This window comes from Anomaloglossus baeobatrachus, chromosome 2 (genome assembly GCF_048569485.1).
Source record: "Anomaloglossus baeobatrachus isolate aAnoBae1 chromosome 2, aAnoBae1.hap1, whole genome shotgun sequence".
Taxonomy (NCBI): Eukaryota; Metazoa; Chordata; class Amphibia; order Anura; family Aromobatidae; genus Anomaloglossus; species Anomaloglossus baeobatrachus.
In genome coordinates this window covers 189,326,735-189,344,730 of record NC_134354.1, presented here as the reverse complement: position 1 = coordinate 189,344,730, position 17,996 = coordinate 189,326,735, and the positions used below count along the sequence as shown (strand labels likewise).

The 17,996-nt window shown below is 43.2% G+C and overlaps 1 protein-coding gene across 1 annotated transcript in view; it reads right to left on the bottom strand.

Annotated features, from left to right (window-relative positions):
* Positions 1–17,996, bottom strand: part of NME7 (NME/NM23 family member 7) — a 250,952-nt gene that overhangs the window by 133,182 nt on the left and 99,774 nt on the right. Inside the window, exons 4-5 of the mRNA XM_075335553.1 lie at positions 16,102–16,212; positions 6,525–6,575 (exon numbers count right to left, since the gene is read on the bottom strand). Coding sequence (XP_075191668.1) covers positions 6,525–6,575; positions 16,102–16,212 — 162 coding nt within the window. The remainder of the gene's footprint in view (positions 1–6,524; positions 6,576–16,101; positions 16,213–17,996) is intronic.

Here is a 17,996-nt window from a genome sequence, read left to right as displayed (position 1 = left end):
TTATTAGAAATAAAAAACACTAACAAATTCCCTGGTTCGCCAATTTAATAAGCTCCAAAAAGCCCTCCATGTCCGGCGTAATCCAGGATGGTCCTGCGTCGCTTCCAGCTCTGCTGCATGAAGGTGACCGGAGCTGCAGAAGACACTGCCGCTCCTGTCAGCTCCATGCAGCAACTGAGGTGAGTAGCGCGATCAGCGATGATGTCACTGAGGTTACCCGCGGCCACCGCTGGATCCAGTGGTGGCCGCGATTAACGTCAGTGACAGCTCAGCTGATCGCGCTACTCACCTCAGTTGCTGCGTGGAGCTGACAGGAGCAGCGGTGTCTTCTGCAGCTCCGGTCACCTTCATGCAGCAGAGCTGGAAGCAACGCTGGACCATCCTGGATTACGCCGGACATGGAGGGATTTTTGGGGCTTATTAAATTGGTGAACCAGGGAATTTGTTAGTGTTTTTTATTCCTAATAAATGATTTTTTCAGGTGTGTGTGTATGTTTATTTACTGTAACTTACAGATTAATCATGGAAGGTATCTCGTGGAGACGCCTGACATGATTAATCTAGGATTTAGTGGCAGCTATGGGCTGCCATTAACTCCTTATTACCCCGATTTGCCAACGCACCAGGGCAAAAATCGTGAAGAGCCGGGTACAGTTCCAGAACTGTCGCATCTAATGTATGCGGCAAATCTGGGAGGCTGCTGACTGATATTGTTAGGCTGGGGGGCTCCCCATAACATGGAGCTCCCCATCCTGAGAATACCAGCCTTCAGCCGTATGGCTTTATCTGGCTGGTATTAAAATTGGGGGGACCGCATGCCGGTTTTTTTTAATTATTTATTTATTTCACTGCACAGTATAGACACGCCCACCGGCTGCTGTGATTGGGTGCAGTGAGACACCTGTCACGCAGCGCGGGGGCGTGTCTCACTGCAACCAATCATAGGCGCCTGTGGGCAGGGAAAGCAGGGAATACGAGATTGTTTAATGAGCGGCCGGCTTTTTCAAAATAGTAAAAGCCGCCGGAGCAGTGTGAATGCCGTGCAGCGCCGCGCCGGGGATCGGTGAGTATGAGAGAGGAGGGGAAAATGACCGACAGACTGTGAGAGAGGGACAGAGATAGTGACGGACCGACAGAGAGAGAATAGAGACCGAGAGGGAGAGACCGACTGACAGAGAATAGTGATTGACAGACATTGTGAGGCATCACTCGTTTCCAGTGTTTTAGGAAACATGCAAGAAATGTATTTACAAAATCGCATGTCACTAGGATGGTGTGAGTGCCGTCCCGTGACATCAGATTATTTACACACACCCATAGACTTGCATTGGAGAGACTCGCAGTAGAAACTTGCAAAAAAAGCAGCATGCTGCGATTTTTTTCTCAGTCCGATTTGGACTGAGAAAAAAAAAAAAAAATCGCAAATGCGACCTGAATCATTGACTAACATGTGTCCGATTCCAATGCGAGATTTTCTCGCATTGCTCTACTGCGAGAAACTCGCAAGTGAGAAGCAGCCCTTACAGCATCATCAGCAGATGCTTTCCACATCTGATAGAATGGAGAGGCTGCACCCACCTCTCTTCTATAAATTCTATGGGAGTTACAGAAACAGCTGGGTACGAGCATTCATACCTTGTGCCTTAGTGACCAGTCTTAATATTCAATTATTCTACAAAGGCTTCACTACTTAATTATGATTGAAAAAACATCTGACAACCTCTCTGAATTAGTTAAAGGGGAAGCGCAACTCCCTTTCTCCCGATGGGTGAGGGTCGCAAAGATAAGAACTTGCACCTATAATACATTTCTTGATGATTTTTACAGGAGTTTTCCTGCAACCAAAAACCCTCGGTGAGTGTGACCACACAATATCTTTTTCAGGTGAATTCCGACTGGCACCCACCGAAGAATTGCCGAAAAAACACTGTAAAAATGTACATTGTTCACAGTAATGTAAAAGTGATGCTGAAGTGCACATTTTTAGTCCTTTGTTACTACTATTAACCCCTTCAGGGTTCAGAAATTGTGAAAAAGAAGTAGGATGTTCATTCCAAAAGGAAGACATTCACCACTATAGTGGAAAGTGCAGAGAATAATCCCTGAAAGATTCCAATGGCAAAGCCAACAGAAGACGTTTTATGACTGCCAGCATCTTCCTGAAGTGGCTTCACCCAGAAAAGCTTGGTGCCTTCGCTGCCAGAAAAAGGATACTGCAATGTATGTGCATACATCTTTTCCAGGTGGATTCTGCCTGTAACCCACCTGCAAATATGCCACAAAGTTGCAGAAAAAAGTGAACATGGTGCACAGCAATGTAAAAACGGCACTGTTATACACATGTTCAGTCTTCTGCTACTTCTTTTAACACTAATGGGTTCAGAATTTTGGAATCTTTTCGCTAGCTATAATTTAAATTGCAGAAAAGAGACACCGGCAGCAGAGCCACCACCAAAACTGATGACAATGCCACCAGCAAAGTTGCTCTGAAAAACCTACAGTTGTTTTTTTCCTAAAGAAAACCAGGGCGGCTCCTTAGGGTGTATCTACATAGTGTCTTTAAGACGATACTGGACCTGGCGAAGTATTACTAGGCAAAGTCGCTTTAGGAAAAAGCCGGGGCCCTTTCCCTGAAGTGGCTTCACTGGCAGTTTTGCCATCATTTTTATTGTGTATTTTTTCTATATTCTATTTATATATTCTATTATATTTTTCTATATTTCTTCTTTACACTATAACTAGTGAGCAGCTACCGTGCGAAAGCCAGACGAGTGATGAACATCTTACTTTGTATAACAAATTCATGGTTTCCAAACACTGAAGAGGTTAAAGGAAATAAGAAAAGACTGAACATGTGTAAAGGAAGGTCATTTTCATATTGGTGTGAATTATATTCATTTTTTGTGGCGTTTTATTCTGCCTGGAATCCACCTGAAAATATTTGTGTGCACATACCCTTAAGGCCAGAGTCACACTTGCTAGTAACTCGCGCGAGTCTCACATCGCATCACCCGGCACGGCCATACATTCTCCTGACAGAAGCGGGTCGGTTGCATGTATCTCTATGCAGCTGAGATGCTCCCCTCCGGAGAGTGTGCGGCCGTGCCGGGTGATGCGATGCGAGACTCGCGCGAGTTACTAGCAAGTGTGACTCCGGCCTAAGGTTAGGATTATGCAATGGTTGTTTTGAGCAAGTTTGGAGCAGGTCCATCCAAAAACTACCAGAAAAAGTTTCAAAGAATCTTTTCAGTTCATTCTATGGAAAAGCGACTTGATAATAAAGTTTTATTGCTATAGCGCCAACATATTCCACAGTGCTTTACAATTCAGGGGAGACATGTACAGACAATATGAGACAATACAAAATAACAAAATTAAGATACCAAGAGGAGTGAGGGCCCTGCTCGTAAGCTTACAGTCTATGAGGAAATAGGGGAGGCACAAAAGGTGAATGGGGGGAGAAAAGCTTGTCATATATGGTCCAGCCATAGCTTTAATAGGGGATTCAAAACCAGCTGCGTGGACCGGTCGCCAGCCAGAATTTATACAGGTACAGAGTATAAAAAAGTACATGAAGATGAAGGAACCAGAAGATACAGGGGACAAGAATTGGAAGTAAATTTTATGAAGGGCAGAATAGGACTAGATTAGATCAGGGTGGTGAGATGATAGGCTACTCTAAAGAAATGCGTTTTTAAGGCCCGCTTAAAAGGTGTGGATGTTTGGAATGAATTAGATTGTTCTTGGTAGTGTGTTCCAGAGCATAGGCGCAGCTCATGAGAAATCCTGAAGACTTGATGTGCATATGTTCAGGCTTTGGATTGACTTTTAACTGCAGCAGAGTTCAAAAAATGAAAAGCAATAAAAAGAGACCTGAGCTGACCATTCTTTAGGCATTTTCCGATAGGAAGACACTCCATATTTTACAATACAAGTCAATGGGAAGGTCAAAAACCTGCCTGGAGCATGCCTAGACGTCTTTTAAAGTTCACAATTTCTATATATGTATGAGTAGTCCTCATACAATTTTGTATTAAAGTATAACATTTTACAAAGGGTGCATAATATCTCATGTTCATAGCAAGGACGGACTTAAAACTAAGCCTCAGGTAATAAACGCTTCCTAAAAACTAAAGTTTAAGATGTGCTGGGTCTAAAACTCATACAGTCAATAAAAAATAAAAAGAACCTAAGGGCCTCTGCAATTCCTATACCTGTATACATTACAGCCAAAAGAGAAGACATCTGACCTGATGAGGAGCAGGCACTGATTAGAGGCAGAACTGCTCATCATCAGCACACTACTTTAGAAGAGAAAAATAAAACTAAAAGTGACAATCAGAGAGCACATATACCACTAATATACATGTATCTCTGATTGATAAGAGGTGATAACATAAAGAAAAGCTCCTGGTCACTAGTAAGGGCACCAGGAGAGATAACTGTAAAAGGCTGCAGTCTTTTTCATGCTGTCACTTGTAGCACTAGCTTCCCACTCCTTCCCCCTTACACAGAAACAGGACCACAAAGTAAGGCTTTTTATTATGTTTGCAGACCACTGAAATAAGTAGTTCTACCAAAATACTGCACCTAAGAGGTCAGTAGTACTATGCTTATTGCTAACTCAGTGGTTGTTAAGGCACAACTTGCTGCTCCAGGTCTTCATCTCAAAAGCTACACATGGACTTTTTATTATGACCATGGTAGATCATGATCACCAAATCCTTAAAGGGGGTGTACACAACTTTGAAAACTCCTTCTTATTCTATATGTTGGCCCCCATTTTAACCCCTTAACGACCGCGGGCAGTAATATTACGTCCTAGCGGTCATAGTGTTACTGCCCGCGGTCTGCCACCGGCAGCATGCCGCGATCGGCTCACATCTCAGCTGATTTTCACAGCTGAGATGTGTGACTGCTAGGCACGAGCAGAATCGTTATCTGCTCATGCCATTTAACCCCTTATATGGCGCTGTCAATATGTGACAGCGCCATTATAATCGCGATCGCGGTAAACATTTACTTACCGCCTGATATCGGAAGTCAGGTGACGTGATCACGTGACGTGATCACGTGACTTCCGGTATTTGTCATGGTAGCACAGGGTCATGTGATGACTCCTGTACCTGCCAAGAATTACTTTCAGTTTCACTCGGCCAGCAGCCCAGTGAAGTAGAAAGTGAGCGTATCTGCTGTTTACAGCTGTGCAGCTGTGATCAGCAGATAGGGCAGAGCGATCGTATTGTTGATCACTATAGCCCCCTAGGGGAACTAGTAAAATAAAAATAAAAAAAAGTAAAAAACAAACAAAAAGTTTTAAAAAATTTAAAAAAACCCCTAAAAGTTCAAATCACCCCCCTTTTGTCTCATTGAAAATTAAAGGGTTAAAAAAATAAAAAACATACACATATTTGGTATCGCCGCGTTCAAAAACGCCCGATCTTTCAAAATATAAAATCAATTAATCTGATCAGCAAACGGCGTAGCAGCAAAAAAAATTACAAACGCCAAAATGACTTTTTTTGTCGCCACAACTTTTGCGCAAAATGCAATAGCAGGCGATCAAAACGTAGCATCTGCGCAAAAATGGTACAGTTAAAAACGTCAGCTTGAGACACAAAAAATAAGCAGTCACTGAGCCATCGATCCCGAAAAATGAGACCGCTATGGGTCACAGAATATGGCGTAAAACGTGGGCCACTTTTTTCGGACAAATTTCCGATTTTTTTAAACCCCTTATATAAAAGTAAACCTATACATGTTTGGTGTCTACGAACTCGCACTGACCTGAGGCATCACAGCCACACATCAGTTTTACCATATAGTGAACACAGTGAATAAAATATCTCAAAAACCATAGTGCTATCGCACTTCTTTTGCAATTTTTCTGCATTTGGAATTTTCCAGTATACTATATGGTAAAACTTATGGTTTCATTTAAAAGTACAGCTTGTTCTGCAAAAAATGAGCCCTCATATTACCATATTGACTGAAAAATAAAAAAGTTACGTCTCTCAGAAAAATGGCGGAAAAAAAAACGGAAAGCGAAAAATCGGCCAGTCGTGAAGGGGTTTGAAAAAAAAAAAAAAAGAGCTTATATTCCCCTCTGTTCCTGGCACCATTCCAGCGGTGTCAGCATTTGCTCTCACAGGGCTCACGTGACGTCGTTACGGCTTCTATTGGCCGGCCGCTGTGTGACGCCGCTGTGACGCCGAACGTCACTCCACCTTCAGGAAGTGGATGTTTGCCGCCCAAAGCGACGTCGCTCAGCAGGTAAGTACGTGTGACGGGGGTTTAACGACTTTGTGTGCCACAGACAACCAATTGCCCGTGACGCACAAACGACGGGGGCGGGTACGATCACTCGCACAATAGATCGTACCGTGTGAAGCCCGCATTAGTTTTGATTCATAACAATGCACAAGAGCCAGTTCACTGCCAATTGAAAACTTCGTAAAATGTGGGATTTTTATAGTTAAATGACTATGTATCTATATGTAATATTTGTCACAACATTTACTTGCCTAAAAAATGATTTGGAGTGATGTTCACTGTAGAAGTCCATGGCTTCAGCACTAAAAAATACAAAACATGACACAGTTAAATGCTCATGTCAAAAAAACACTCAAATAATGAAAATGCTTCAAACTTACAACTAATAATAATCTATATACTCATTTACTATAATACTGAAGTCTAGAGATACTATTATTGTACATGCTCCTGTCTCAACCGTATAACTACAGGACTGGGGGGACTGGTAAAGAAAAAAAGGTTAAATGATTTGATGGGCCATTCTTATCTAGAAAAAAAAAAATCTCACGGCAACCATGTGGTCGATAACAAAGCCTTGTACATATGTAAATTTCACTATGGCAGCACCATTTATGAAAGTCAATGATCAATTATAGTTTTACCATTTGTTACTGGATCTTATTATACACTCTGGCCAATAACTGTTATGATCACATGGAAATGTGAATAAAAAGGGGCCTTTCACCAGGTCACGAATTGGCAGTTTTACTCTTATTTTATTATGCTGCTCCATGGTATATTCTGTTTGATTTTTTGAAAAGGGAATCTGTCAGCAGGTTTTTGCAACCTCATCTAAGAGCAGCATGATGTGGGTAAAGACATCCTGAATCCAACAATGTATCACGTAGATTACTGGCTGCAGCTGTTCTAACACAATCAGAATTTTAAGATTTAGTAATGCGGCAGAGCTGAGAAAGCTGCCACGCTATATATACAGTGCCTTGCAAAAGTTTTCGGCCCCCTTCAATTTCTCAACCTTTTCCCACATTTCAGGCTTCAAAAATAAAGATAAAAATTTTAATGTTATGGTGAAGAATCAACAACAAGTGGGACACAATTGTGAAGTTGAACGAAATGTATTGCTTATTTTTGTAAAAAAGAATTTTTGTTAAAAAGAATAAACTGAAAATCGGGGTGTGCAATATTATTCGGCCCCTTTACTTTCAGTGCAGAAAACTTACTCCAGAAGTTCATTGAGGATCTCTGAATGAGCCAATGTTGTCCTAAATGACTGATGATGATAAATATAATCCACCTGTGTGTAATCAAGTCTCTGTATAAATGCACCTGCTATGTGATAGTCTCAGTGTTCTGTTTAAAGTACAGATAGCATCATGAAGACCAAGGAACACAACAGGCATGTCCGTGATACTGTTGTGGAGAAGTTTAAAGCCGCATTTGGTTACAAAAAGATTTCCAAAACTTTAAACACCCCAAGGAGCACTGTGCAAGCGATCATATTGAAATGGAAGGAGTATCATGCCACTGCAAATCTACCAAGACCCGGCCATCCATCCAAACTTTCATCTCAAACAAGGGGAAGACTGATCAGAGATGCAGCCAAGAGGCCCATGATCACTTTGGATGAACTGCAGAGATCTACAGCTGAGGTGGGAGAGTCTATCCATAGGACAACAATCAGTTGTACAATGCACAAATCTGGCCTTTGTGGAAGAGTGGCAAGAAGAAAGCAATTTCTCAAAGATATCCATAAAAAGTGTTGTTTAAAGTCTGCCACAAGCCACCTGGGAGACACACCAAACATGTGGAAGAAGGTGCTCTGGTCAGATGAAACCAGAATCGAACTTTTTGGGCACAATGCCAAACGATATGTTTGGCGTAAAAGCAACACAGCTCATCAACCTGAACACACCATCCCCACTGTCAAACATGGTGGTGGCAGCATCATGGTTTGGGCCTGCTTTTCTTCAGCAGGGACAGGGAAGATAGTTAAAATTGATGGGAAGATGGATGGAGCCAAATACAGGACCATTCTTGAAGAAAACCTGTTGGAGTTTGCAAAAGACCTGAGACTGGGACGGAGATTTGTCTTTCAACAAGACAATGATCTTAAACATAAAGCAAAATCTATAATGGAACGCTGCCATACATTTCGATAGACGGAAAACTGAAAGAGGTTCTCCGAGAAATGTAATAAAATAAATAAAATACTTTTAAATATTTTTTTTTTTCAAAATACCTTAATTTGGTAAAAAGGTATGCTATATGTAGTGCACTCAGTCAAATTTTAAAGACGGCAACTTACATCTAGTAGTGTACAACCATCCTAGGAATGGGCTGTGTGAAGAGCAAGCAGGCACTCCCTGCACGCACTAAATATGTCAGTCAGACAGTTCATTCACACTCCGCTAAATAAAGGTGCTTATCTTCCCCTTTAGTCCATTGACTGGACGACTGAACAGAGGAATGAGAGTTCATGATGCCTGACCGGACACTGCTCTGACCTGATGTCTGTTTCCCACAGATGTTCTTTATGCAGTCGGGTCCTCCAGTATGACCAGTGAAATCAGGGATGGGTGCAGACAGATTTATGGCAATTGCCACTTTCGAAATCGTGACAGAGTGCAGTAGATAAAGCCTATATTTTTTACTAAAGATAGAGAAAAAATGAAATATTTAATACAGTGCTGGCCAAAAGTATTGGCACCCCTGCAATTCTGTCAGATAATACTCAGTTTCTTCTTGAAAATGATTGCAATCACAAATTCTTTGGTATTATTAACTTCATTTAATTTGTCTTCAATGAAGAAAAAAAAATAATTGTCATAAAGCCACATTGGATATAATTCCACACCAAACATAAAAAAGGGGGTGGACAAATGTATTGGCTCTGTTTGAAAAATCATGTGATGCTTCTCTAATTTGTGTAATTAACAGCACCTGTAACTTACCTGTGGCACCTAACAGGTGTTGGCAATAACTAAATCACACTTGCAGGCAGTTGACATGGATTAAAGTTGACTCAACCTCTGTCCTGTGTCCTTGTGTGTACCACATTGAGCATGGAGAAAAGAAAGGCGACCAAAGAACTGTCTGAGGACTTGAGAATCCAAATTGTGAGGAAGCATGAGCAATCTCAAGGCTACAAGTCCATCTCCAAAGACCTGAAAGTTCCTGTGTCTACAGTGCGCAGTGTCATCAAGAAGTTTAAAGCCCATGGCACTGTGGCTAACCTCCCTAGATGTGGAAGGAAAAGAAAAATTGACGAGAGATTTCAACACAAGATTGTGCGGATGGTGGATAATGAACCTCGACTAACATCCAAACAAGTTCAATGCTGCCCTGCAGTCCGAGGGTACCACAGTGTCAACCCGTACTATCCGTCGGCGTCTGAATGAAAAGGGACTGTATGGTAGGATACCCAGGAAGACCCCACTTCCAACCCCGAGACATAAAAAACCCAGGCTGGAGTTTGCCAAAACTTACTTGAGAAAGCCTAAAACATTTTGGAAGAATGTTCTCTGGTCAGATGAGACAAAAGTAGAGCTTTTTGGGAAAAGCCATCAACAGAGTTTACAGGAAAAAAAAAAGAGGCATTCAAAGAAAAGAACACTGTCCCTACAGTCAAACATGGCGGAGGTTCCCTAATGTTTTGGGGTTGCTTTGCTGCCTCTGGCACTGGACTGCTTGACCGTGTGCATGGCATTATGAAGTCTGAAGACTACCAACAAATTTTGCAGCATAATGTAGGGCCCAGTGTGAGAAAGCTGGGTCTCCCTCAGAGGTCATGGGTCTTCCAGCAGGACAATGACCCAAAACACACTTCAAAAAGCACTAGAAAATGGTTTGATAGAAAGCACTGGAGACTACTAAAGTGGCCAGCAATGAGTCCAGACCTGAATCCCATAGAACACCTGTGGAGAGATCTCAAAATGGCAGTTTGGAGAAGGCACTCTTCAATTCTCAGGGACCTGGAGCAGTTTGCCAAAGAATAATGGTCTAAAATTTCAGCAGAGCATTGTAAGAAGCTCATTGATGGTTACCGGAAGCGGTTGTTCGCAGTTATTTTGGCTAAAGGTTGTGCAACCAAGCATTAGGCTAAGGGTGCCAATACTTTTGTCTGGCCCATTTTTGGAGTTTTGTGTGAAATGATCAATGATTTGCTTTTTGTTTCATTCTCTTTTGTGTTTTTTCATTGCAAGCAAAATAAATGAAGATAATAATACCAAAGAATTTGTGATTGCAATCATTTTCAAGAAGAAACTGAGTATTATCTGACAGAATTGCAGGGGTGCCAATACTTTTGACCCGCACTGTATGTATTATTTATTTTATAACAATTCTCAAAGAACATCTTAAAGATAAATAATGTACCACACAAATATGATAGTGTATGTTTAAAAAAAAAATGCCAAGAGAGCAATATAGAGATTTTACTGCAGCAGGTGATGAGCCAACGAGTGCCGATGCCAAGGTGCTGCCTCAGAAGGGCATTTTATGTCACCAGCTGACATCTGATCATTCTTTATGCTAATGACCAATATATTATAGGATAATCTACTCTGATATTTTTATGCCTCTTATTGTGCAATATGTGTCCAGACACACACATTTATAGATATACTACAGCACATGTCAGAATGATAGATATTGAATTCCTTTTACTTTCAAAGCATCTGCTACCAGAAAAGGCTCAGCTGTATTTCGCCGTAATAGACCTAAATTAGTAGGGCTATGTGTTCCTAGCAGGTCTTTGAATGGCTTGCTGAATGAGTTTCTGCCCTCCAAGTGCACTCTTGGCCACTCAATACACTCAAGTAGGATCAACTCCTAGGGTGATGGCTCACTTGCTCTGAACTGATTGAGCATCACTTAACTATGTAAGGGTGCACATATGGCCACTTAGGGGTACTTTGCACGCTGCGACATCGCTAGCCGATGATAGCGATGCCGAGCGCGATAGTACCCGCCCCCATCGCACATGCAATATCTTGTGATAGCTGCCGTAGTGAACATTATCGCTACGGCAGCTTCACATGCACTTACCTGCCCTGCGACGTCGCTCTGGCCGGCGACCCGCCTCCTTCCTAAGGGGGCGAGTAGTGCGGCGTCACAGGCGGTCAATAGAAGCGGAGGGGCGGAGATGAGCGGGACGTAAACATCCCACCCACCTCCTTCCTTCCGCATAGCCGGTGGAGGCAGGTAAGGAGAAGTTCCTCGCTCCTGCGGCTTCATAAACAGCGATGTGTGCTGCCGCAGGAACGAGGAATAACATCGTACCTGTCGCTGCAGCGAAATTATGAAAATGACCGACACTACACAGATCACCGATTTACGACGCTTTTGCGATCATTTATCTGTGTTTCTAAGCTTTACACGTTGCGACGTCGTTACTGGCGCCGGATGTGCGTCACTTTCGATTTGACCCCGACGACATCGCAGTAGCGATGTCGCAACGTGCAAAGTACCCCATAGTCTGGGTCATACAGATGTCTAGCTAAGGGTAGAATCTCAATGGAGACATCCCCTGAGGTTGCTGGTAAGATCAGCTGATTCCTTGGAGCAGGAACTTGAATTTATGGAAGCTGCTACCTGCCAGGCATTTCTTCTGAATGAGCTGCTACTGTATCCTTGGTGTGGATCCTGTCCCTTCTCTCTTCGCTGATCGCCGTTGTTATGATTAACGTGGATGATGCCTCCTGTGTCATCCACATAGTGGGGTGAAATCTGACACCATGTCTCCAGGTGCGAGATTTTGCCCGGGTATGTGGATGATGCAGAAGACGTCTTCCACGTCGCTCGGCAAAATATACAGTAGCTCTGTTTCGAGCATGCACACTTACATATTAGGCTCTGCCCGCAGTGGAGCAAAACAAACTGTCTGCACACGCACGAGACTTCACCCGGCTATGTGGATGACACAGGAGGTGTCATCCACATCAATCATAACAAGAGGATGGCAATCAGTGAGGAGAGGAGGGACCACGGCCACAGCAAGTATGCCCATCGGACTGGACCAAGTAGATGTAGAAACTTGTCACTCAAGATAAATGTGAATAGTGTTTTTTATTGTGAAGAACAGCACAAGCACAGACGTTTCTGAGGACCCTCTGCACGCACACTGTTGAAGGTTTGACCAAAACATCTGTCCTTTGCTGGTCCTACAATTTCTTCACTATAAAAAACACTATTCACATTGATCTTGAGTGCCTAGTTTCTACATCTACTTGAGACGGTTTTGGACCCTACTTGTGTACCACCCCAGAATTGCTGTATCAACTCACATCGGACCGGACCGTCCAGATTTACATACTGAGCAGAAGATTTTCAAAAGGTATTTTTGGGGTGCACAGGGTGAGTCAGGGAATAACATGCACCTATATGGAATACAGTACAGGCACTGCTGAAATTGTAGTTTTGGTTTATACATGAAAAATCTGTTGATAGTTTCCCTTTAATATATTGGATAGACAAAAAGAGTTTGCACAAGTACTGGATGAATATTTCTATCAGAAGAATCTCACAGCTGGAGAAAATCATTTTTAGTGCCTTTTTTTGACAGTGACAGCAATACCAATAATTATGGACTTTTCCTTTAACAAGAACTTTTTACTGACAACATAACTAATCTGTGCCCTCTGTAATCAGTGCTTTGATACCCCTCATTTTGGCTCTGGTGTAAATGTTTAAAGCTTTAGGTGAGATGGGATCTTTATTTCAAGTCTCCTTATCTGCAGAGGAAATTTTCTATGCAGTAGTAGCCCTAAGGTTCAATTACCTTGTGAGATAAAGTGCACGATAATCTAAATAGAGACATTGTATTGTGCTCAGAAATGCAACAGTTCTTGGCAGCATTCCCTTCACCTCTACTTGTTTGTAAAGAGTTTCCGTACAGGTAGTAGTGGACTGAGAGCCAAGGATGCTGATACAAATCAGGAAGCCCCATACACAAGCATGCTTGGCCAAGCCAGCATATGTTCCCTAGGGTATAAGAGTACGCTGCTACCAGAAACGTTCAGGGACAGCATACCTCCATGGAGGACAAAAGTAATGGGAGATAAAATTCAAAATGTTTGCTCCTTCTCCCTCCTGACATCATATATCAGAAAAGAATCAGGTGACCCTGCATACATAAGATGGTTGACTCAAAGGTGTAGCATAAATGAGGAACTACAAGGGTGGTTGTGTCGCGGGCGGAGGAGGGGACGCTGCGCTCTCCCACTGCTCGGGTCCGGCCGCTGCTGCTCGGTGGTGGCTCGAGCGGTGGGCCGGATCCCGGGGACTCGAGCGGCGCTCCTCGCCCGTGAGTGAAAAGGGGATTTCATTGGATGGTGGGGATTTGGTTATTGTCCGTGACGCCACCCACGGTTGTGGTGAAGTTGGTGACACCACCGCTGCTCTAGACGGGGATCCCGGTGTTGAGGAGAGCCATAAAATGAAATACTTAATTAACCTCTGGACATAGAGCATTGTGGGAAATATATCGTTTTGCCTTACATAATTCAGGTTTCAGATCATATACATGACATAGATATAAAGATGGCCGCTATTTCCTGTTATCCACACCTTGCTTGGAATGCAAGGAATGTCCAGATGAAAGAAGACCTCCATATAAGGGAAGACCCCTGGTCAAGCTGGAAATCACAGACCAAACCATCAGCATGGATGCACCAGATGACGTCCCTCCCATCGTCATGGTTTCATCCACTGGAGTCAGACCCGCCCATCAACAGCAACACGGATCTCCCCATTGGCTAGCCCATGAACTGTCCCACTAAATGTGCATATCTGAACTTGTATACGCCCCTAGCCTATATCAAGAGGACGCATGCTCTTCTCTGTCTGTGTTTTGGTGCCATTTTCTACTGTGACCAAGAAGAGACTTCATATCCGACTGTGTCTGGTGTGAATTCTTTTATGCATGCACTTGGTATATACCAATTCGGCCAGGCAGTAGGCAACTAGTGATCTCTGGTTATGAGTTCACCTTAACACCGGGAGCGGTGACAGGGAGCAGCTTTGATTTTAGTTCTCCCCTCCGTGGGTAGGGGGTTGGTTGTCCCGGGGCCCGGTGATGGGGTAGGGATGGATGGCAGGCGGGTTACGAGGCCTGGTGAGGTGCAGGGTCGCGGGGCAGCGCTGTGCCGCACGGCACGGTGGTACTCACTCAGCCAATGATGAGAACACAGTTCTCGGTAAAACACACGGCTGGATGGAGGGGTCCCACAGACGGCTGCGGTGTTGTTTCTCCCGGCAGGTTGATGGTGACTGCCTTTCCCTGCACCTGTGTACTGTAAACGTTTCCAATGGGTTCCCACCGGTAACCCGCTCCCCAGCTTGGATGGGAGCCGAAGGAGCCCCTTTTGCCCGCAGGCTCTGGCCCTGGGAACTTTAGCCTTGGCAGTGACTGTGTTTCCCTCTCTCGGTTGGACTGTTGCCTTCTGACGGGACTTGGCTGCTGGGAAACCCAGGAGGTTCCCTTCGCTAACGGATTTGGCAAATTCACGGCGACTCCTAGCCTTGCCGGGGTCCGTAAGCCCCTGCCGGATGGTGCTGACTTCTCTTTGCGTACCGGTCCGGTACCGCCGGGCCACCGCCCGTCCACGGTCCTTACGGTAGACTCCGATAGGCCACTCCTGCAGACGGTCACCACCGTCTGCCAACCTTGCTGATCTGTCCGGGCCACACACCCAGACCAACTTCAGGCTGCTTAACTGCCACTTTACTCCTCTCACTTTCACTTCCAAACCTAATCTCTCTCCACTCCTCAACTCCTCTCCTGCTTTTCCCGCCTCTAGGACTGTGAACTCCTCGGTGGGCGGGGCCAACCGCCTGGGCCACCCCCTGGTGTGAACATCAGCCCCTGGAGGAAGGCAACAAGGGTTTGTGTCTGACTTCGGTGTGCCTGCCCGGGGAGTGTGGGGTGTGTAGGTGTTGTTCTCTGTGGCCCCTGGCTTGTCCAGGGCGCCACAGTTGCACCAAATACCTTGAGTTGGCACGGCATGTGCGCAGATGGAGCTATGGGCTCAATGACAAGTAGAGATCTCATCTGCGCACGCACAAATTGATTCCCCGCAGCGGAGTTAAGGAAAATGGCGCTCGGAGGTGGCACGTGCGCAGATGAGATCTTAATAACCACATTTTGCTAGATGCGCAGATGAGATCTTAGCTTGTCATTGAGCAGAAAGCTCCATCTGTGCAAGCGCCGCTTCCGGGCGCCATTTCTTTGAAGCTCGCACTGCCGACAGCTTCTGCTTCTCCTGCCTCACTGTGCTTGCAGTGAGCATCTGGGACACCCGCCACATTGCCCGCAGCATCACCTTACTCCACCACCGCCCCTGCCTCCTGTGACCTTGCTCCACCACTGCTGCTGTTCCCCCTCCGGTAAGACAGCATCAGACTATAAGACGGATCCAATATTTTTTTTTACATTTTTTTTTCTCTAAATTTGGGGTGCGTCTTATAATCCGGTGCGTCATATAAAACGAAAAGTACGGTACTTATGTTACCACTAAAAAGAATGATGGTGTTCTCAAGATGGAGGGCAGCTTCAATATATTTCTTTGGAACATCAGATTTCCTAGCTAGAGCAATGTAGCATACTTTGTCCAGATTTTCTTCTTCTATACTGAAAGTGGAAAGCTTGTCCAGATTAAAAGAAAAAGGTAAAAGCTTTTTCATTTCAGAGAACTTTTTTGTACAAAACGAATTACAAGTATAACAATAAAAAACACTTTCATCTGACCTTCATAAATTCCACTATTTATTTCTCTTCCTCCATTAATCTTTCTCCTGAAGTTAGCCATTTCTCAAACAGATACTTACCGAGACAATAAAACCATCTTGGCTTTGGTAATAGTAAATCCAAAATCTATAACTGCTTCAATAATTGAGCCCATTTTTGCAACTGCATCAGGTTTGATCATAGCCAGAGTCCTAAGAAATGAGAAAATAGGTTAGGAGATTCTTTTACTACCTAGGCAACTGGTCCAAATAACAAACGGAAATATGAAAAGGTTACAAGAAAATAAAATCAGAATATATTATATATATTATATATATATATGTATATATATATATGTATATTATATATATATATATATATATATATATATATATATATATATATATATATATATATATATATATATATATATATATATATATATATATATATATATATATATATATATATATATATATATACATACACATATATATATATATATATATATATATATATATATATATATATATACACATACATACACACATACTGTATATATACAATACACACAGTGTATTGAGAAAAGTATTCATACCCTGTGACTTTTCCACATATTTTTCACATCACACCCGCAAACTTACATGTATTTTAATGTACCGCTTGTATAACAGTGTAAATTTGGTGTGCCATCTAAATAACTCAGCACACAGTCTTTAATATCTAAACCGCTGGTTACAAATCTAAGTACACCCCTAAGCACCCCTAAGTGATAATGGACAGATTGTTCCCAAACTGTCAATATTTTGTGTGGCCACTATTATATTCAAGCACTGCCTTAACTCTCTTGGGTATGGAGCTCACTAGAGCTTAACAGGAGCCACTGGAATCATCTTCCATCCTCCATGACTACATCATGGATCTGGTGGATGTTCGAGACCTTCGCTCCTCCACCTTACATTTGAAAAAGCCCCACAGATGCTCAATAGGGTTTAGGTCTGGAGACATGCTTGGCCAGTCCAGCACCTTTACCCTCAGTTTCTTTAGCAAGACAGTAGCCGTCTTGGAGGTGTGTTTTAAGCACTAAAAGAACAAGTTGATGACTTATTGCAACATCTTTTCCCATTCTTAAAGAAAGATTCTTTTAGGCTATGGTCACCACAAAAATGCACCCAAAATGCACACTGTGGCCAAAAAAAAACAAAAAAAAAAAAAGCCTGTTGTGGCAAAAAAAAAGCACCAAAAACACATGCGTTTTTGATGCTTCTTTTAGTCCATTTTTTGATCATGCATTTTTTTTAATCACCAATGGGTGAAAAAAGCAGGGAAAAATGAAAAAAGAATTGACATGCTGCATTTTTTACGTCACCACAAAAAAAGCACCATGCGCACAGCAAATCTCAAATCTCAGACTTTGCTGGGGAAGGAAAAGCATGCAGTTTGTGGTGACTAAAAGGTCACTACAAAATGCACCATAAAAGCATCAAAAACTGCAGCGTGCGCATAGGGACTTAGAGCCTGGATTATGGATGGAGAGTGACGCTCAATTTGTCTTCTCAGAATTCCCCATAGGTGTTCCATTGGGTTCAGATCAGGAGACATACTTGGTCACTGAATCACTGCCCAATTCAGCCCCACATAAGAATACTTTGACCACCATGTCTCATGTACACACCATGCATTTTTCTTTGTAATCATCACCCTTGAGACACAATACAGTTTTGAAGCCATCAGTTTTAAAAAATGTATCTTAGTCTCATCATGCCAGAGCATAGAGTCCCAGAAGTCTTCATATGTTTTAGCATGTAAAATTGTAGGTGAACCTTTTTGTGCATGAGCTTTAGTAGAGGCTACCTACGTAGACGAGACCCAAATATGACATTCGTCTATAGTGTATGCCATGTTATGTCACGGGAAATTTTCACCACGATTTGGTGTGCCGCCCCCGTGCCACCAGCCGAGCTGCTCTGATCCGGATCCGCGGTGGCTTGAGGGT